The sequence below is a fragment of the Jaculus jaculus genome, chromosome 3, assembly GCF_020740685.1.
Source record: "Jaculus jaculus isolate mJacJac1 chromosome 3, mJacJac1.mat.Y.cur, whole genome shotgun sequence".
Taxonomy (NCBI): domain Eukaryota; kingdom Metazoa; phylum Chordata; class Mammalia; order Rodentia; family Dipodidae; genus Jaculus; species Jaculus jaculus.
This window is the reverse complement of record NC_059104.1, coordinates 188,418,558-188,440,987: the sequence shown is the minus strand read 5'-3', so window position 1 is coordinate 188,440,987 and position 22,430 is coordinate 188,418,558. Positions and strand designations below refer to the sequence as shown.

Below are 22,430 nucleotides of genomic sequence, written 5' to 3'. Positions count from 1 at the left end.
TGCATAAGATGGATGTGGTGGTGGAACCTGTCTGTAATCCCAGTTCTCAGGAGGATCAGGAGTTCAAGGTCATCCTCAGCTTACATAAAAAGTTCAAAGCCAGCCTGGGCTACATGGAAGAAAGGGAGGGGGAGTTTATAAAAATAAAAAATTAACTAAATTTCTTTTAAATTTGGAAATAACCTCACCACAGTGTGATTAAAGTTTATAATGCCGTGGTTTACATAGCATTGTGTATGTGTATAAAAGGTAAGTAGTGTCTATCTTGGTCTCTTAGTTTCACTAATCTCTTCCTTTCTACTGAGTAGCATATAGATTGCCATACCACATCTCTGTCAGACTTGGAATTTTCTTCAGACTTCTCCTTGACAATCACCAGGACATCCACGTGTACGGTAAGCTGCTCCTTTTACCTCTGTAGTGCTCCCCAGCAGTGTGGCCTATTGCAGAGAAATGAGTTTATTGCAGGGCATGATGCGTGAAGGAGGCTCTTGCCTTTGACAGTCTATCTTTACCTTTGCTAGGCCATTGAGATGATTCATAGATAATGGGGCTTCAGAAGTTAGCTGAGCATGCCAACGAGGCAGCAGGAGGATGAGGAGTCAGCCTTGGCCAAATGTGGAGTCAGAGATAGGCCAGGGTGCCATGAGACCCTGTCTCAAACAAGTAACAAAAGTTGTGCATCTAGGATTTTCATTTAATTGAAGTTTTTATTTTTTTATTTTATTTATTTTTTTGAGGTAAGGTCTCACTCTAGCCCTGGCTGACCTTGAATTCACTGTGTAGTCTCTGGGTAGCCTCAAACTCATGGCAATCCTCCTACCTCTGCCTCCCGAGTACTGGAGTTAAAAGCATATGCCACCAAGCCTGGCTAAATTTTTATAATTTTTTTTTAATTTTTTTTTTATTTATTTATTTGAAAGCGACAGACACAGAGAGAAAGACAGATAGAGGGAGAGAGAGAGAATGGGCGCGCCAGGGCTTCCAGCCTCTGCAAACGAACTCCAGACGCGTGCGCCCCTTTGTGCATCTGGCTAACATGGGACCTGGGGAATCGAGCCTCGAACCGGGGTCCTTAGGCTTCACAGGCAAGCGCTTAACCGCTAAGCCATCTCTCCAGCCCGTAAATTTTTATAATTTTTAAAGGGTGAGTATTTCGATTCTAGTTTTGGAACCTTGGGACACCGTTATATACATTTAATTAATGAAAAGCTATATTATATTTTATTTTCTACATTTCTCAACAAATTTTCTAATTTTACATTTTAGTAATTGAAATTACTTTAAAATTTCAGAACAAATGCTTTAACTCCTGTTTTTCCTGTATGTTCTGACACTAGTAATCTCTAGGAATTTAACAACCATAGTAAGTGGAAACTGGACAACACACAGGGAAGTCTTGCAAATCATTTCTCATTACCATAACTATTAAGTAACCTCTCATCTGTTTTCACTAACCTTCACTAGAAGAAAACAGATGAAAAAGTCAAGTATAAGTATCACAACTACTCATTGTCAATTATGTATAGTTTGTGCCTTGTGTATCAGGAGGACACTGGCCCTCGTTGTATGTCTAGAGGACGCTAGCTCTCATTGTTCATCTAGAGGACGCTGACCCTTGTTGCGCGTCTAGAGAATGCTGACTGTCACTGTACATCTAGGGGACACTGACTCTTCGTTGTACGTACAGGATGCTGACCCTTTTTGTACATCTAGAGGATGGTGCCTCTCGGATGCCGACTCTCATGTGCGTCCAGAGGATGCTGCCTCTCATGACTGTGCTCTTTGGTTGTGGCTGTGGGTTCCAGGATCTAGACCAGCTTGCTTACACTGACAGTCATTTACTAAAGTGATTTAGGTCATTCATAGACACATTGGAAGGCCTCGTCTTCTAGAAACAGTCCTTAGAACTGCACCTAGGACTCTACCCCCGGCCTGTCAGTGCTGTGAAGAGAAAGGTGGGTCCCTCACACCATGACCTCTTCACCTTGTGCCATAAGCACTCACAGTATGCTTTCCCACCATGCTGTTCCCTGTTCCCCATTCCTTCTCTCAGTCAGCATGTCTACTTGGAAGCTAGGCTGTGTGGATCCCAAGCTTATCAGGAAACTGGAAAGTTTTTTAAGCTGAATTGCTTGGGCTACAAAATAGTTTCCTACTGTTTATTTGAATTGTTTTCTATAGGTAGAGTGTAAGAAGCACAGTGTTAAGAGAAATTGTATCTATCCTTAGTTCTGTAAGTAAAATTAAGGAAACAAAACAAGGAAAACCTGATGATGTATAACCAAAACTTTGGTATTGAAAAAAGTTTAGGGTTGGGGAGATGGCTCAGCAATTAAAAGTACTTGTTTGCAAAGCCCAGGTTTAATTCCCAGTACCCATGTAAACCCATATGCAAAGGGGTGCATGCGTGTGGCAGGAGAATCCGAAGCTCATGGACCAGCTGATCTCACATTTCTTTGCAGTCTGGTGGTGCCATGACAGAAGACCCTGTGTGAAAGAAGGTGGGGCACACACATCTTGAACTTGTCCTCTGACCACTGCATGTGCACGCACACACACACACAATAAATAACATTTTAAAAAATATTTTTGTTTTTATTTATTTATTTGAGAGGGAGAAAAAGGCAGAGTGAGCAACAGAGAGAGAATGGGCACTCCCAGGCTTCCAGCTACTGCAAACAAACTCCAGGCGCATGTGCCACCATGTGCATCTATCTGGCTTACGTGGGTTCTGGGGAATTGAACAGAGGTCTTTTAGCTTTGCAGGCAAATGCCTTAACTGCTAAGCCATCTCTTCAGCCTGTGACTAACATTTTTAAAATGTTTCTTTGGATGTGGGGAGGTACAGAGTTTGGTTGGCAGGTGGGCATTGGTTGGGGTGCACTGCTGAGAGCTTGCTCAGTATGTGGGGAGGAATGCTTTGCTTTCCACCTTGGTGGGTGTACTCAACACTGAAGATACCGATTTTAGTGTGTGGTAGGATTTTCTGGGTTGTTTTTTTTTTTTTTTTTTTGGTTTCTCAAGGTAGGCTATCACGCTAGCCCAGGCTAGTGTGAAATTACTATGTAGTCTCAAGCTAGCCTTGAACTTGTGGAAATTCTCTTACCTCTGCCTTCTAAGTGCTGGGATTAAAGGCATGTGCTACCACACCCAGCTTCCTGAGGATTTTCTGTCAAATAACTAGCAACTGAAGCTATCTTCCAGTGACAACAGCAGTGAAATAATAGCCTTTGTGCACATGAACGTCAGCTAAGGTGCTAATGCCTTCAGTTAGTTCTCATAACTATTTTAATTAGACTGGGCTGCTAATTCTGTAGTTTCACTACTGAGAATAGAAATTGTTTTCCTATTTTACTCACGAACCAAAATGCCTTTGCTTTTTCCTGTTCCCTCTCCCCCCAGAAAGGCCTTGATAATGAGCTTAATGGGATTGCACAAATTAATAGAACCACATTCTAAGTGTGGAAGCAGTCAGCTTACATGCTGCATGTGGACTAGCATGAAATAAATATGTTGCATGTGCGACAGTCAATCGTGTTTCTTTTCAGCCCATAGTCTAGCACTTTGGGGAGAGAGAAATGGGCAAATATGTGGAGATGCATTCCTTCCCAGAGGCAAGACTAAAGATCTGCTGATGAAGTGATCGCATCTCTTCCGTGAAGCAGATGGAAGGGAGAGCTGCAAGTTTTAATACCTGGGAGTTGTTTGGTTAAGCATCTGGACTTCTAGGAGACCCCTTTCCTTCCCAGCATGCTTACTCTAACGTGAACTGAGTAAGATACTGTGGCCTAACTAAGTCTTATAATAAGTTCTGTTATCTGTGAGTCCCAGCTCACCCTTTGATCTGTTCTTTGGCTCTTTGGGGTGGTGCCAACGCCTTCTGTTCCCTACGGCTGGCTGGAGTTATTACACCAGCATAGTCTCCGAATAGATTAGTCACCCGGCTTGTAATGCGTCTTCCATGACAAACACATTTAAGGCAATGAGTGCCTACTAGAACTTTCGCTTTTATGTAGTCAGTGGAATTAGTGAGGATAGTGGAAAAAGAAAAGGTGCCTGGTAAAAAGATGAGGTGATCTTGGGGAAGAGGAGGAAGTGAGTTTTTTAAGGAAGAGTGAAGAGAGTGCGGGATTTGTTCTACCCAGCACAGACCTTCAGATGACTGACTGAGTGCTTTCTTGTGCCTGAAACTTTAACGCATAGCCAAAGATGGAGGATTTCTAAGGAGTGAGCTTATTTTGAATATATGCATAACCATTTTTTCTTAATGAGAATCCAAATGTGTGGCTAATTAAAAAAGTAGAGGAAGTTGAATTTTCAAAACTAACAAATTGCTAAGAACAATCCTTTTTGGATTTAATTTCAGTGACACATGTGCTGTTGACTGGTAGGGATTTTGGTAGCCTCTCCAGGTTGTGTGGACATCCATGGAAAAGCTTGTCTTGGTGTCTCCCCACCACTTACACATACATATACTCACCACAGAAAAAGCTTGGTAGCATTTAATGTAATGATTTTCATTATAAAGCCATAAAATTTTATAATGAGTGTGTTTTCCTGTGAGTTCTAGTTTATCTGTGTTGTACACTCTGGCTGTTGTGTCACTGTCATGATCTCACTGTGCCCAGAGATTTCATGATGCAGCTGTCTATAAACCCTGGGGAGTGCAGAAAGCATCCTGAGCCTGGTGTGGTGCCCATGCCTATAATCCCCGTGCTAGGCAGGAGGACTGCTGTGAATTCAAGGCCAGCCTGGGCTGTGCTGAGTGACACCCTGTCTCAAAACACAAATATGTAATAAGTTTTTGAACTAAGATATTTTTTCTCTTTAAGTAATTTTTAAAAATATTTTATTTATGTATTGGAGAGAGAGAGGCAGATAGAAAGAGAATGAGCCCGCCAGGAACTCCAGACACATGTGCCATCTTGTGTATATGGTTTACGTGGGTCCTAGGGAATTGAACCTGGGTCCTTTGGATTTGCAGGCTAGCGCTTTAACTGCTAAGCCATCTCTCCAGCCTTCTTTTAATAAAATTTATTTTTATTTTTGTTTATTTGACAGAGAGAGCGAGAATATGGGCATGCCAGGGCCTCCAACCATTGCAAACAAATTCCAGACACATGTGCCTAATGTAGTTCCTAGGGAATAGTTCCTAGGTCCTTTGGCTTTGCAGGCAAGAACCTTAACTTCTAAGCCATCCCTCCAGCCCCTAAATAAAAATTTTAAGGTCTGTTTATTGTCTCTACCCTGAGGCATCTGTTGTTGTTTCTCTTGCTTTTTTGGTGTTATCTGTGACCTTAGTGCTAATAGCGTTTGTTTGATGAATTTGGGGCCCCCCATGTTAGGTGCATGTATGTTTAGGATTGTAATGTCCTCCTGTTGGAGGGTACCTTTAATCAATATAAAGTGACCTCCCTTATCTTTCTTAACTTATGTTGGACTGAAGTCTACCTTGTCAGATACTAGGATAGCAACCCCTGCTTGTTTTCTAGGTCCATTTGCTTGAAACACCGTTTTCCAATCTTTCACCCTAAGATAGTGTCCATCCTTTGTAGAAAGGTGGGTTTCTTAGAGACAACAAATTGAAGGATCCAGCTTTTTTTTTTTTTTAAATCATTCTTTTTTTAAAATTTTTTTTTGTTTTTATTTATTTATTTGAGAGCGACAGACACAGAGAGAAAGACAGATAGAGGGAGAGAGAAAGAATGGGCACGCCAGGGCTTCCAGCCTCTGCAAACGAACTCCAGACGCATACGCTCCCTTGTGCATCTGGCTAACATGGGACCTGGGGAACCGAGCCTCGAACCGGGGTCCTTAGGCTTCACAGGCAAGCGCTTAACCGCTAAGCCATCTCTCCAGCCCTGAAGGATCCAGCTTTTTAACCCAGTCTGCGAACCTATGCCTTGTGGTTGGGGCATTGAGGCCATTAATATTAAGAGATAATATTGAAAGGTGTGTATTCATTTTTGCCATTTTTTTGTAGTTCTTCCAGTTTTACCTTTGCTCTCTTGTGTTAAGTAGTATTTGAGTATTTGTTTCTTCACGGTTCGGTTCCTTATATGTGTGCTTTTCTTTTTCTGCAGCATGGAGGATTCTATCAAGTAGTTTCTGTAGAGCTGGATATGTTTTCAAATACTCCTTTAGCTTGCTTTTGTCCTGGAATGTCCTTATTTCTCCCTCTATTTGAATGGATAGTTTTGCAGGATAAAGTAACCTTGGTTGACAGTTGTTATCTTTCAGGACTTGGAATACATCACTCCACACCCTTCTGCCTTTTAAATTTGTGTTGAGTAATCTGCTGTAATCCTGATAGGCTTGCCTTTGTAGGTAACTTGATTTTTGTCTCTGACTGCTTTCAATATTTTTTTTCTTTGGTGTGTGTGTTTGGTAGTTTGAAGAGAGGTTCTTTCCAGGTTTTGTCTGGTTTCCTGTATCTGCCTTGGCACCTCTTTCCCAATTTGGGGGAAGTTTTCTTCTATGATTTTGTTGAAGACGCCTACTATGCCTCTGGAGTGGAGTTCTTCTCCTTCTACTATGCCCTGAATTCTTATGTTTGATCTTTTCATAGTGTCCCGAATATCTTGAAATTCCCACCCATACTTTTCTATTAGTTTGTCTTTCTCTTTGTTGGCCTGTATTAGATCTGCCACCTGGTCTTCTAGCTTAGATATTCTGCCCTCTCCTTCATCCATTCTACTGGTAAGATTTTCTGCAGAGTTTTTTATTTTATTAACTGTGTTCTTCATTGCTAGTAATTCTGACTGATTTTTCTTTATTATTTCTACTTCCTTATTTATGTCTAGTATTGACATCTTTATTTCATTAAATTGGTGTTCTGTGTGTTCTTTGATTCCTTTGATTTCTTCTTTGACTTCTTTGAACATATTTATAATCATGCTTTTGAAATCTTTCTCAGGCATTTCCTCTAACTCGCTCTCACTGGAGGTCATTTCTGATGCATTACTACTTTTTGGTGGATTTATATTGTCTTGATTTTTGGTGTTTCTTGTGTTATAATGTATATATTTTTGCATCCTGGATTATTTAATGATTGGATTTTCTAGTTAGCTGGGTATTATTAGATGTATCAGACAATCTCATGTTATATAACTTCAGTGTAGGAGCTTAAGGCATTAGGTGTGGCTCTCAAGACTCTCAGAGTATCTACAAAAGTGACCCTAGGTGTTGGGTTTGCCTGCTATGAAAGTATTCAAGTAGGCTGAGTGGAACAAAATACAGGCAGATTCTAAAATTTAACTAAACAATCAACAATCTAAACTTTGAAGGAAAAACAGCTCACAGTATTTATCCAAGAGTAGGTATTATGACAGCCAGATCCTCTAACTGTCACTTAGGGTGGGTGGTATGCCACCCACACCCTTAATCCTGACAACAAGGAGGTTAAGATTTCTGATCTGTTGAGGGTTCCAAGTCAGCTTGTGACCAGGTGAGACCCTTCCCTGGTGTAATCCCAGTTACCTCAGCTCCTGCTTGGGTCCATCTGTTGTTTCAAGTTGGCTTGGCCAGGTCCCTGGACCGCTGCTCTGTTCGCTGGAGCTGGGCACTGACAGTGGGGGAAGGGAGGCTGCTGATGCTGCTCTAGTTCTCTCGCTGTTCCACGTGTTCTTCTACCTTGTGATCTGCTCCTCTATTGTTCACTGCTGCTCTTCCTTCAGGTTTCTTGAGTTTGCAGAGAGCTCTGGTGTGAGAGGAAGCTCCCCTCATCTGGCTTTCCCTGCGGCTCAAGCCGAGCCTGGCAGCTTTCTGGTGCACCGCTGCCACCTCTGCCGCCACGGTGGTCCGCGAACCTGCCGGGGCGCTTCTGCAGTCTCTGGATGCTCTGGATCTCTCTTACTTCTCAATTTCCTATACACCTTGCTTTTTAGTAAGAGTGTGTATTTTGCTGAGTGTTTTTTTTTTTTTTTTTGGTCTGTTTCCCCCCTAGGCTGCTTTGGTGTGGTACCTACACCGCCATCTTAATCAGAAGCTCTCTCTTGCTTTTTTTATTGATTGAGTTTTCCAGTTTATTCTCATGCTTCATAAGTATATGGTAGTCTTTTGTTTGTTTATTTTATTTATTTATTTATTTGAGAGCAACAGCGAAAGAGGGGGAGAGAGAGAGAGAGAGAGAGAGAGGGAGAGAGAATGGGCCTGTCAGGGCCTCTAGCCACTGCAAACGAACTCCAGACGCGTGCACCCCCTTGTGCATCTGGCTAATGTGGGTCCTGGGGAATCTAGCCTCAAACCGGGGTCCTTAGGCTTCACAGGCAAGTGCTTAACTGCTAAGCTATCTCTCCAGCCCTATGCTAGTCTTTATATAACAGGACAATTCAGACCAAATTGTTTCCCCAGAAGGGCATCTCCGAGATAGTGAGGGGTACCTGAGTCGACTGGGTTGGGGCTAGGCAACTTTATAGTGGTCTCTCCTTCCAATGCTTATGGCACAGGTCAGGTTTGTCTTTGGTCAGCTCCCTGAGAACATGAAGCCAGGCTCACAGTTTGCTGCAGGGATGAGACCGCCGCCTTGACAGTCCTAACTAGCATTGAGGAAAACCAGCCAGGACAATGACAGAACTGCAATGCAGGGTTAGAGGTGAGAGAGCAGTTCCTAGCAGGGACACATGGACATGGCATTGAGACTAAGTGCTTGGAAATTGGTGTGGTAGGAGAGGTGAGCTAGTTTCAAAGGATGTTTTGCAGAGCTGACACTCTCATTCAAGTCACCTGGTCCTCCTCTTTCAGGGTCTCACCATGCAGCCAGGCTGCCCTCAAGCCTGCGGTCCCCCTAGGTCAGCCTTCCAAGTACTGAGAGGGAAGACCAACATTGCCACACTTGGGTGAGCCCTCTGCTTTGAGGTCTAAGCAGTCTGGTGTTCTGATAAACAGATTTTCATTTGAGATAGAGGTGGGAGGGGGAGGAGAGAGAGAGAGAGAATATGGGCATGTCAGGGCCTCCAGCCACTGCATACAAACTCCAGACCCATGCTCCACTATGTGCATCTGGCTTATGTGAGACTTGGAGAATGGAACCTGGGTCCTTAGGCTTCGCAAGCATATGCCTTAACCACTAAGCCATCTCTCCATCCCTGATCAAGCATTTCTAGAATCACAGAGAATTGAACAATAAGGACCTGTTTTTGGTGACTACGAACTATGTGACTTTAGGTGGACTGGGCCAGGGTTGGAGTTCTTCAGGAACCTCCTTCTCCCAGCATAGCTATGTCACTGCCTTGAGATCCCTAGTCCTGGTCAGCAAGAGGCTGGTTGACTTTGTCCACCTGACTTCCTGTTCCTGGCCATAACTGATTCTTTATACCACCACATGGCCTCTGTATTTGACCTGAGCTTTGAAAGACAGTGTCTCATTCTTCTCTGAAAGTAGTAGAGACTTGTCAGTATCTCAGGTTCCTTCATGTGCGGTGTAGTTTTGTTTTCCATTTACAGTCATAGCTAGAATGAGACACAAAGAGATTACACCTGTAAAACCATTCCTCCAATTTGTTGAATGGCCGAATGGAAATCTTGTTTCTTTCTTTCTTTCTTTCTTTTTTTTTTTGGCTTCTTGAGGTAGGCTCACTCTAGCTCAGACTGATCTGGAATTCACTTTGTAGTCTCAGGATGACCTTGAACTCATGATGATCCTCCTACCTCTGCCTCCCAAGTACTGGAGATAAAAGTGAGCGCCACCATGCCCAGCCTAAAATCTTGTTTCTTAAGGGTTGGTATCTTAGTGTAAAGGAAGGGATAGCAAGTATAGATTAAAATTCAAGGCCATCATACCCAGAAACCGCTACTTGCTTCCCACTGAAGATGCCAGGTTTCTCCTGGCCTCAGCATGGTAGCTGCATGTGGTTCACCAAAGGGGTGACCTCCACGTTGTGCCCAATGCCAAAGGGGTGACCTCCACGCTCTTCCCAACGCCATGGTGCCAGCAGCTCAATGGCTCTAAGGAGTACTGTGAGGAGATAGCTGCTTCACACCAAGCCCCTTCCTGTCTGGGGTTTTCTTTTCTTTTCTTTTCTTTTTTGGTTTTTCGAGCTAGGGTCGTCTCACTCTGGTCCAGGCTGACCTGGAATTAACTCTGTAGTCTCTGGGTGGCCTTGAACTCGTGGCAATCCTCCTACCTCTTCCTCCAGAGTGCTGGGATTAAAGGTGTGCACCACCAAGCCTGGCTTGGGGTTTCTTAAAGTAAATGAAGGTCCAAGGTCCTAGTGAGCTTGAAGTCTGTCACATGATGCCTCACTCAGTCCTTCCATTCTGAATGACTGGCTGGATCAGTGGTTGAAGGCTATTCCCCTTTGAATGACAATATGGATAAGGGGCTGAAAGGTACAGGAAGCCTCAGTTTCACCCTTTGAGTTACCAGTGGTTTTCAGGCTAGCAGGGTTTTTTTGGTTTTTGTTGTATTTTTCGTGGTAGGGTCTCATTCTAGTCCAGGTTGACCTGGAATTCACTATATAGTCTCAGGGTGGCCTTGAACTCATAGCAATCCACCTACCTCTGCCTCCCCAGTGCTAGGATTAAAGGCATGCACCACCATGCCCAGCGCTAGCATAGTTCTATGAGGAGAAACTTAAAAATGTTTATAAGTCAACCTCACTGATTCCTTGGTCACTGTACTTTTCATTTTATTAATTTTTTTATTGGCAACTTCCATAATTGTAAGCAATATCCCATGGTAATTCCCTCCTTCTCCCCACTTTCCCCTTTGAAACTCCACTCTCCATCATATCCCCTTCCCCTTTTAATCAGTTTCTCTTTTATTTTGATGTTATGATCTTTTCCTCCTATTATGATGGTCTTGTGTAGGTAGTGTCAGGCACTGTGAGGTCATGGATATCCAGACCATTTTGTGTCTGGAGGAGCACATTGTAAGGAGTCCTACCCTTCCTTTGGCTCTTACATTCTTTCTGTCACCTCTTCTGCAATGGACCCTGAGCCGCCGCCTTAGCACCGTGGTGCCTTCTGAGTCATCCCAAGGTTACTGCCATCTGAAAAGAGAAGATTCTCTACCAAAAGTGAGAGTAGCATTAATATATGGGTATGAACATTAAGATAAGTGCTTACTGAGCAGTTTGATGAGCATAGTATATATATTTAGCCAGACAGCAGCAGGTGTTACACACCTAGGTCTCATGACTATCTCTCTTGTAGGATTCCAGTATCAGGATTGTATTCCCTCCCATGGAGCGGGCCTCCAGTCCAATTAGAGAGTGGTTGGTTTCCCCCAAAGCAAACATGTCACTATTGCACCTGTTGGCTCATTTGGCCTGGCTGGCCAAATATAAGGCTTGCACTATCCACTGATGAGTATCTTCACTGGTGATTTCCTCTCTCTCCCATTGAACTGGGTACAGAATGGCTTTTTCCAGCTTTTTGTCAGCTGGTCTACATGGAGGAGGTTTTCAGCTCAGCTCTGGCAGGGTTTCTTGGTGACCTTGCAGCCCAAGTATGTGGAGTCTTCAGCAGTAGGGTCTTAACCATCTATTCTTGGTGGGAAGCCAAGGGCCTCGACAATGGCCAATAATGTTTTGGAGGTATCAGGGACCTCCCTGGCCAACAACTCACTGGAAGGTATCCCATCTTTGGCACTGAAGATTTTCTAGTAATAGTCTATGGCTCCTGAGTATTCCATTATCCAGAAAAGTAGGATTCCATATGATCTCTTAGATTTTGATTAGCCCTCCCTCTACCTTTCCTTTACTCAATCTCTTTCCCAGAACTCACTTAGGCCTTTTCACCCCCATTAATCTGTTCTACTTACATATACAACACCATCCTATTAAGCCTCCCTCTCCCTCCCTTTCTGTCCCCTTTATATCTCCTTTCTACCTTACTGGCCTCTGCTATTGTTTTCTTCCAGCTCACATAGAATTCCAATAATTTGTAGCTAGGATCCACATATGGGAGAGAACATGTGATGTTTGGCTTTCTGGGCCTGGGTTACCTCACTAAGTATAATACTTTCCAGATCCAGTGATGCTGATGGGCTTGCCTTTGTATGTGGCTTGATTTTTCTTTCTAACTGCTTTCAATATATTTTCTTTGGTTTGTATGTTTGGTAGTTTAATTTTATTGCAAGAAGTTCTTTCCAGATTTTGTCTGTTTGGTGTTCCAAAGGATTCCTGTATCTGCATTGGCATCTCTTTCCCAATTTGGGGGAAGTTTTCTTTTGTAATATTGTTGAAAACACCTACTATGTCTTTGGAGTGAAATTCTCCTTCTACTATATCCTGAATTTTTATGTTTGATCTTTTCATAGCATCCCAAATATCTTGAAATTCCCATTCATGCTGGTACGCCGATTCATTCTCTCTTATAAATAAAAATATATTAATTTTTTTTCCTTTAAAAAATAAAAGTTTGTCAAAACGTGGTGGTGGTAACCACTGATTCCAGGATATTATACCAGTTCCTACTGCTTTCTGGAGTAAATTGACCTAATTTTGACCTTGCAGAGCTAATCATTGAAACAAACTAATTATTGAAACACATCTGTGCTGCTTAGAAATAGTAAAGTTTGTCTTGAATTTACATTATAGGCTTCCATGGAACATCTGGCCAATATTTTAATCACCTTCATTAAGTAAATTTTGTGTCATGGCCGGGCATTGCTGACTGACTCCACTTGCAATTGTAGTTAACTTCTCATTTGTGGAACAAACATCTGAACAGAAGTAGCTTAGTGAGGAAAGTGTTTATTTCAGGTTTACAGATTCCAGGGGAAGTACCGCAATGACAGAGCAGCTGGTTTACCTCAGCATTCACAGCAGAGAGAGAAACAGCAGCCAGCAAGCACAAACAGCCAGAGCTCCTAACTGGCCCTCTATACACCTGAGTATGGCTGGACTGAAGATCACCCCAAGTGACACACCTCCTCACTAGCAGGCCTCTTCATGCAAGACCTAAGTGGTTAGCTCAATCTTAATCCAAAATCCCTGAGGCTGTGTTACATTCAAACTACTACAGAGGCGCTGCTGTGACTCCAACCATCACAGCTGTTGCTGACTGTAACCCCACCTCTGTGTCATGGGGGTGGAGGACTTTGCTGACTGTGACTCCACCTCTGTGTCATGGGCTTGGAGGACATTGCTGACTGTGACTCCACCTCTGTGTCATGGGGTTGGAGGACATTGCTGACTGTGACTCCACCTCTGTGTCATGGGGGTGGAGGACTTTGCTGTCTGTGACTCCACCTCTGTGTCATGGGGGTGGAGGACATTGCTGACTGTGACTCCACCTCTGTGTCATGGCGTTGGAGGACATTGCTCACTGTGACTCCACCTCTGTGTCATGGGGTTGGAGGACTTTGCTGACTGTGACTCCACCTCTGTGTCATGGGGGTGGAGGACTTTGCTGACTGTGACTCCACCTCTGTGTCATGGGGGTGGAGGACTTTGCTGACTGTGACTCCACCTCTGTGTCATGGCGTTGGAGGACATTGCTCACTGTGACTCCACCTCTGTGTCATGGGGTTGGAGGACTTTGCTGACTGTGACTCCACCTCTGTGTCATGGGGGTGGAGGACTTTGCTGACTGTGACTCCACCTCTGTGTCATGGGCTTGGAGGACTTTGCTGTCTGTGACTCCACCTCTGTGTCATGGGGGTGGAGGACTTTGCTGACTGTGACTCCACCTCTGTGTCATGGCGTTGGAGGACTTTGCTGACTGTGACTCCACCTCTGTGTCATGGCGTTGGAGGACTTTGCTGTCTGTGACTCCACCTCTGTGTCATGGGGGTGGAGGACATTGCTGACTGTGACTCCACCTCTGTGTCATGGCGTTGGAGGACATTGCTCACTGTGACTCCACCTCTGTGTCATGGCGTTGGAGGACTTTGCTGACTGTGACTCCACCTCTGTGTCATGGGGGTGGAGGACTTTGCTGACTGTGACTCCACCTCTGTGTCATGGGGGTGGAGGACATTGCTGACTGTGACTCCACCTCTGTGTCATGGCATTGGAGGACATTGCTCACTGTGACTCCACCTCTGTGTCATGGGGTTGGAGGACTTTGCTGACTGTGACTCCACCTCTTTGTCATGGGGGTGGAGGACTTTGCTGACTGTGACTCCACCTCTGTGTCATGGGGGTGGAGGACTTTGCTGTCTGTGACTCCACCTCTGTGTCATGGCGTTGGAGGACTTTGCTGACTGTGACTCCACCTCTGTGTCATGGGGTTGGAGGACTTTGCTGACTGTGACTCCACCTCTGTGTCATGGGGTTGGAGGACTTTGCTGACTGTGACTCCACCTCTGTGTCATGGGGGTGGAGGACATTGCTGACTGTGACTCCACCTCTGTGTCATGGGGGTGGAGGACTTTGCTGACTGTGACTCCACCTCTGTGTCATGGCGTTGGAGGACTTTGCTGACTGTGACTCCACCTCTGTGTCATGGGGGTGGAGGACATTGCTGACTGTGACTCCACCTCTGTGTCATGGGGGTGGAGGACTTTGCTGACTGTGACTCCACCTCTGTGTCATGGCGTTGGAGGACTTTGCTGACTGTGACTCCACCTCTGTGTCATGGGGTGGAGGACTTTGCTGACTGTGACTCCACCTCTGTGTCATGGGGGTGGAGGACTTTGCTGACTGTGACTCCACCTCTGTGTCATGGCGTTGGAGGACTTTGCTGACTGTGACTCCACCTCTGTGTCATGGGGGTGGAGGACTTTGCTGTCTGTGACTCCACCTCTGTGTCATGGCGTTGGAGGACTTTGCTGACTGTGACTCCACCTCTGTGTCATGGGGTTGGAGGACTTTGCTGACTGTGACTCCACCTCTGTGTCATGGGGTGGAGGACTTTGCTGACTGTGACTCCACCTCTGTGTCATGGGGTTGGAGGGCTTTGCTGACTGTGACTCCATCTCTGTGTCATGGGGGTGGAGGACTTTGCTGACTGTGACTCCACCTCTGTGTCATGGCATTGGAGGACATTGCTCACTGTGACTCCACCTCTGTGTCATGGGGGTGGAGGGCTTTGCTGACTGTGACTCCACCTCTGTGTCATGGCATTGGAGGACATTGCTCACTGTGACTCCACCTCTGTGTCATGGCGTTGGAGGACTTTGCTGACTGTGACTCCACCTCTGTGTCATGGGGTGGAGGACTTTGCTGACTGTGACTCCACCTCTGTGTCATGGGGGTGGTGGACATTGCTGTCTGTGACTCCACCTCTGTGTCATGGGGGTGGAGGACTTTGCTGACTGTGACTCCACCTCTGTGTCATGGGGGTGGAGGACTTTGCTGACTGTGACTCCACCTCTGTGTCATGGGGGTGGAGGACTTTGCTGACTGTGACTCCACTTCTGTGTCATGGGGTTGTACTCACTGTGACTCCACCTCTGTCATGGGTCTTGGAGGACATTGCTGACTAACTAGTTGTATAGTTGGTTTTGGGTCTCTGTATCAGTTACTTTTTTTGCTTTGATGAAATTCCCAAGCAGAAGTAGCCCATGAAAAAAGCATGTACTTTAGCTTATGGTGTCAAGCGAAATCTTTGTTTTGGCAGGGAAGGCATTCCAGGTCTTAACAGGAATCCTGTGTCAGTTTGTTTGCTTGTGACACGGTTATACATTGTTACCTACTGTGACTTGAAACTTATGAGGTAGCCCAACTTGACCTTGAATTTAGAGTGATCCCAAGGGCTAGGATTATAGGCATGAGCTATCCTGCTACCTCAACATGAAATTATATAAAATATACACACACATATGGATGGAACTAGCACTTGACAATGGTGCCAAAACAAACACATAAGAAAGAACAGCCTCTTCAACAGACAGAGCTAGGAGAACTAGATAGCCACGTGCAGACTGAACTCAGCCTCTGTCTCTCATCCTGTATAGAAATTGGACCAAATACCCGAATGTAAGGCCTAAAACTGTCAGAAATAAACAGGAGAAGCACTTCATGACACTGGTAAAGAAGTACCTTTTCTGGTTAGGACGCTGTTATAGTCAGCTTTTCATCACTGCCAGAAAACACCCAACCAAGAGCAGCTTGTGGGATGAAAGGGTTCATTTTGGCTTACAGACTTGAAGGGAAAGTGATGGCATGAGCAGAGGGTGAACATCACAAGCCCACCCCCAACATTATACTGCCTCTAGGAGGCTTTAATTCCCAAATTGCCATCAGCTGGTGACCTAGCATTCAGAACACCTAAGGTAAGGGAGGAGGGTACTTAATAGGTTGGTATTGTATATATGTAAGTGCAATGATTGAGATGGGGAGGTAATATGATGAAGAATGGAATTTCAAAGGGGAAAGTGTGGGGGGGAGGGATGTATTACCATGGGATATTTTTTTATAATCATGGGAAATGTTAATAAAAGTTAAATTTGGGCTGGAGAGATGGCTTAGTGGTTAAGCACTTGCCTGTGAAACCTAAGGACCCCGGTTCGAGGCTCGGCTCCCCAGGTCCCACGTTAGCCAGATGCACAAGGGGGCGCACGCGTCTGGAGTTCGTTTGCAGTGGCTGGAGGCCCTGGCGCGCCCATTCTCTCTCTCCCTCTATCTGTCTTTCTCTCTGTGTCTGTTGCTCTCAAATAAATAAATTAAATAAATAAATTTTTAAAAAAATAAATAAATAAAAGTTAAAATTTAAAAAAAGAACACCTGAGATTATGGGGGGACATCTGAATCAAACCACCACATTTTGTCCCTGGCCCCCATAAATTGAACCATACATGATGTAAAATTCAGTGCAGTCAGCCCAACTATAAAAGTCCCCATAGTTTTTATCAATCCCAGTGATGTTCAAACATCCCCATAGTCCAAGTCTTTGAACCATAGTACCAAAAGCAGACAATCCCCCCCCCAAAAAAATATATCCATAATGGCACAGAATAACCATTCACACTGCAGAAGATAGCATTGGGTATAACAAAGAAATATTAAACCAATGCAAGATTTATACAGGGCAAACATCAAACTATGTACCTCCAAGTCCAACAACTCTAACCAGTGATGAGTCACTAGGTCTGTTTTAACCAATGATGAATCTTTGGAGTCCCAATTCTACACCTCTACCTAGGCTACTCACAGTCCCAGCAAACTTCATCCAGTGCTGGAAACTTCTTTAGCAGCCATCTCATGGTCCTGGCATCTCTACTGGGTCTCCACTGCAACTCACAGTTCATCCTCATGGCTCCATTGGGTCTCCAAGTAGTTAATCCAGCAAGTCTGCTTCATACTGCTCAGGGCCATTTCCAAAAAACAAAACTGTGTTGCAAATTCAATGGCCCTCTCTTTCCTGCATTTGTTATATACTCCATAGTACCAGGTAGGCTATCAACTTGTTAATCTAGACTTTGAAGAACAGGACACTCCTTCAGCATTCAACCCCCTTCAAAAGAGTCTGCATTCTTTCTGTTTTCTAATGCAGGTCAGCTGGTCTAACTCAATGGTTGTAATTTCTCAAACAGTTGCAGCTGAATGGGCAGAAGTTTCATTTAGCCCAAAGATTTATTTCTGTCTGTGCCATATCCCTCCACTCACACCAGTCCATTTCTATGCAGTGTAACCCTGCACAAGTTCTCAGGATGTGGGCATAACAGCAAGCCTCTCACATAAACTGCTTTTAATCTGGTCCCTACAAAGTTCTTTCTCACCCTCATAAGCCAGACCTCACAGTCCATAGTTCTTACTCTGACCAAAATAGTTTATCAAGCTGTATTTACAGTACAAAAAGGTGTTTCATAGGCCAAGATTTCAAATCCTTCCACATTCCTCTCAAAAATCAGCTCCAAAAGCCAACAGCCACACAGTCAGGTTTCTAGCAACAACGACCACACTTCTGGTACCAATTTTAATGTTGCAGTCAGCTTTTGATTGTTGCCAAAAATCACAAGAGCAGCTTGTGGGAGGAAATGTGTTTATTTTGGCTTATAGACTTGAAGGGAAGCTGCATGATGGCAGGGTAAAACAATGGCATGAAAAGAGAGTGGACATCACCTCCTGGCCAACATCAGGTGGACAAAAGCAACAGGAGAGTATGTCAAACACTAGCAAGGGGGAGCTGGGTAAAACACCCATAACCCCAACAATACCCTGCCTTCAGGAGGCATTAATTCCCAAATTGCCATCAGCTAGGGACCTTGCATTTGGAACACATGAGTTTATGGGGGACACCTGAATCAAACCCCAACAGATGCCAAAAACATAGGAAATGAGAAAAAATTGACAAGTGGGATTACATCAAAGGAAAAGGTTTCTGTGTGCAAAAGAAAGAACCAGTGACAGGCGGGGACCAGAGGGAGAGACAACAGAGTGGGGTCTTTGCTAGCTGTTCATCCAAGAGTGTGCTCGTAGTAGTCAGAACTCAAACACCAATTTACACTCCAGTTAAAGATGGACAGTGACTAGAATAGACACGCTCGAAAGAAACAAGTATGAAAAGTGAGCAACACTGTCCATCACTAAGGAGGTAGAACTTAGAACTGCAGGCAGGCTTCTCCAGTTAGAAGGCAGCTGCAGGGGAGAGCCTCTTGCACACTATTGCTGGACTGGTGAGCTAGTTGTCCTTATGGAGAGGAGTGTGGAGATGCTGTTGGACAGGTGAGCTAGGCGTCCTTACGGAGAGCAGTGTGGAGATGCCGCTGGACAGGTGAGCTAGTTGTCCTTATGGAGAGCAGTGTGGAGATGCTGTTGGACAGGTGAGCTAGTCATCCTTATGGAGAGCAGTGCGGAGATGCCGCTGGACAGGTGAGCTAGTCATCCTTATGGAGAGCAGTGTGGAGATGCTGTTGGACAGGTGAGCTAGTCGTCCTTATGGGGAGCAGTGCGGAGATGCCACTGGACAGGTGAGCTAGGCATCCTTATGGAGAGCAGTGTGGAGATGTTGGACAGGTGAGCTAGGCGTCCTTATGTAGAATAGTGTGGAGATGCTGATGGACAGGTGAGCTAGTCATCCTTATGGAGAGCAGTGTGGAGATGCTGTTGGACAGGTGAGCTAGTCATTTTTATGGAGAGCAGTGCGGAGATGCTGCTGGACAGGTGAGCTAGTCATTTTTATGGAGAGCAGTGTGGAGATGCTGCTAGACAGGTGAGCTAGGCGTCCTTATGGAGAGCAGTGTGGAGATTCAGCACAGAGACCAAAAGTAGAACCACCATGTGATGCAGCTAGCCCACTCCCAGGTGTGTCTCCAGAGGGATAACTTAAGCTGTCCACATAAGGCAAGATGTGGAGTCAGCCTAGGAGCCCATCACCAGCTGAGTGCCTTTCTAACAGTGTGTGTCTGTACTCGCTCAGTAGGGCTTTGTTCAGTCATAAAGCAGAATGAATTGTATTAGCAAAATGGATGGAACTGAAGGACACTGTGTTAACTGGAAGACAGGCACCGTGTGTTCCCTCTCCTGTATGAAAACTACATGTAGGGTGGTGACTGCTAGCTCCCGGGAAGCATGCTAGGGAAGGAGGGGTAGATTTGATCAGTACATACTATGTTCGTTTGTGGAGATGCTGTGCCGACTGACCCCTGTTGGTGTGTACACCTAATACATGTAAGTTTACACAAAGAAGAAAAAGTGGTGTCTGCAGAGGGGAGAACATCCCAGATCATTCATCATCCGTGTTTTCTCTGTTCTTAGAACCATGGGAGGTGGTGGTTGATGCTGATTAAGCTGGGTGATAGGGTTGGGAAGATCCTGAGACCGGAGTACATGTAGGTGGCTAAGAGTAGGCTTGCTCAGTTGCTTAGCCCAGAAGTGGCAGTGAGTTGCACAAGGTAGCTTTAATGGAAAAGGAGGAAAAGCAGCCACACTCAAGAATTCTCTTGGAGGTCAAGTCGAGAGAATTTGAGGGAGAAACTGATAATGAGTGAAGGAAAAAAAAGTTATAGTTAGGGGTTACTTTTTGATGTATTATAACACTGTCTTTCAAGACAGCTGGAAGAATACAGTTAGAGCAGGATCAGAAGCTCAGATACTAATACATGGTGTATGAAAGGCACAAGTGTGGCCTCTCTTCTCATGTCTGCCATACATGGTCCAAATACAGGAGTCAACCCAAATCCATTTAGGGGAGGATATTTTTAAATATCCTTCAAAACATACTGACAGTATTTGACAGAGTATTTTAGGTAATCATAAAATTGCATAAAGGGAAAGGTTATGTTTTAAAAATCCCTTAAATATGCTGTTTGACAAAGTATTTTAAGTGGTCATAAAATGACATAAATTGTTCTTAAGTTTGGTGGGTTCTAACAGTTTGCTTTTTTAAAGCAAATCCCAAAAGAATGGCATCATATGCAAATATAACTTATCCAGGCTGATCCATTGTCAGCATCCAGGTAAACAGCCTGGGAGCAGGAGGGATCTGAGCTCTGAGCATCCAGGCTTGTGTGGTAGGTTGTCAGTGTCCACTTAAAGAGAACTATGTATTTTATTACAACATGTGACTCTTTTATAAATTGTTTACTTTATCAGGAATTCAGCCCAAAAATAAATTATGATGTGGTTTGAAAAATTCATTGTCCCAAACTTATGGATGGGTGGTCTTTGTTAGTCTTCAATACAACAGCACACTAAGGATATTCCAGAGTAATTTTGATTTTCCGAGATGACCCTCGTGTGATTGACCTTCTGCGTAATGAGAAGTACTGGAAATGAAGGCCTTGTCTTTCTGTTGTATGTGTCTAAGAGTTTCTAGACAGACAAGGTAAAGCATCTGTAATCCCCTACTGCGAGCAGGAAGCAGACACAGGAGACTCTCAGAAAGTTCATGGGCCAGCTAGCTTGGCATACACAGAGGTACACGAGGCCCTGCCTTGAACAGGGTGGAAGACAAGGATGTCCTCGGACTGTGGCATATATGCTATGGCATGTGTACACACACAGCTTTAAAAGTGAGAAAATAAAAGAGATGTTATATAGTTTTGGGTTTTATTTTGTATTTAAATTCCAGGTCACCCTGTGCATTGCCTATAAAATCTACTTCATTGAATCTTCTCTCATTTTCCAACCCCAATGTCTAAAGCCTTTGACAGTAGACCCTAGAAATTTTAGCCTTTTAAAATCTGGAGTTCAAGCCATTCCTATGTTAGTTACTTTCCATTCACTTTTATACGTTCTGCTTAAAACATGATGAAGAAAAATAATTTTTAATAAGTTAGATGCTTCCTATTTGTACTTACTTTTAGGTGCATATTTATTGAGGATAGCAGAATGAATTTCCTACAGCATTTATTTATGTGCTCCGCTGCCAATGCCCATTACTAGGTCATGATGATGAATGAACTTGGCCAGGTAGTGTTCTCTGTGATTAGGTGGCAATCCCTGGAGTAATGACCTATGAAGGGGGAAAATCATATAATAAATAATAATAAAATATTACATATTTTTTATGGAAAGACAAGTCAAGAATTGAAAACTATATATATGCATACTTACATATATATATATATATATATATACACACACACATATACATACACATGCATGTATATAAACATGGTGGGTTTTTTTTGAGATAGGGTCTCTCCGTAGCCCAGGCTGACCTAGAATTCACTCTGTTGCCTTGGGCTGCCCTTGAACTCACAGAATTCACAGTGATCTTCCTACCTCCACCTCCCATGTGCTGGGATTAAAGATATGCACCACCATACCCAGCAGAGAGAGAAAGGGTGCACCAGGGCCTCTAGCCACTGCAAACAAACTCCAAATACATGGACCACTTGGTGCATCTGGCTTGATATGGGCATTTGGGAATTGAACTCGGGTTGTTAGGCTTTACAGGCAAGCACCTTAAGTGCTGAGCCATCTCTCTAGCACTTCTACAGTAGTTAAATCACTGTTCACACCTGGTCAGAGAGTATACAAGCATCCACAGAGTGTGTAGCCCCGAAGTGAGAACAATAATGGGTGCATGTAGTCAGTATTGATTTTGGAAAGCTGGGCTGTGAAGAGTGTCTCAAGTGCAGATCAAAGAGTTTATCACTGACTTTTTTTTTTGTTTTTTGTTTTCTAAGGTAGAGTCTCACTCTAGCTCAGGCTGACCTGGCATTCACTATGTATTCTTAGGGTGGCCTCGAACTCTCGGTGATCCTCCTACCTCTGCCTCCCGAGTGCTGGGATTAAAGGCGTGCGCCACCACGCCCGGCTTTATCACTGACTTTTAAGGCCTCCAGATTGAATTATAAAAGTATTTTAGAGCTGGAGAGATGGCTTAGCAGTTAAAGCATTTGCCTGCAAAGTCAAAGGACCCAGGTAAGCCAGATACACAAGATGGCAGTGGCTAGAGGCCCTGGTGTGCCTATTCTCTCTCTCGCTCTTTCTCTCAAATAAATAAAGTATTTTTTTTTATTTTTTTAAATATTTTTTTGTTCATTTTTTATTTATTTATTTGAGAGCGACAGACACACAGAGAAAGACAGATAGAGGGAGAGAGAGAATGGGCACGCCAGGGCTTCCAGCCACTGCAAACGAACT

General features: G+C 44.3%; 1 protein-coding gene across 1 annotated transcript in view; it reads left to right on the top strand.

Annotated features, from left to right (window-relative positions):
• Prmt3 (protein arginine methyltransferase 3) overlaps window positions 1-22,430 on the top strand; it is a 99,899-nt gene that overhangs the window by 60,576 nt on the left and 16,893 nt on the right. Inside the window, exon 13 of the mRNA XM_004650814.2 lies at window positions 309-395. Coding sequence (XP_004650871.2) covers window positions 309-395 — 87 coding nt within the window. The remainder of the gene's footprint in view (window positions 1-308; window positions 396-22,430) is intronic.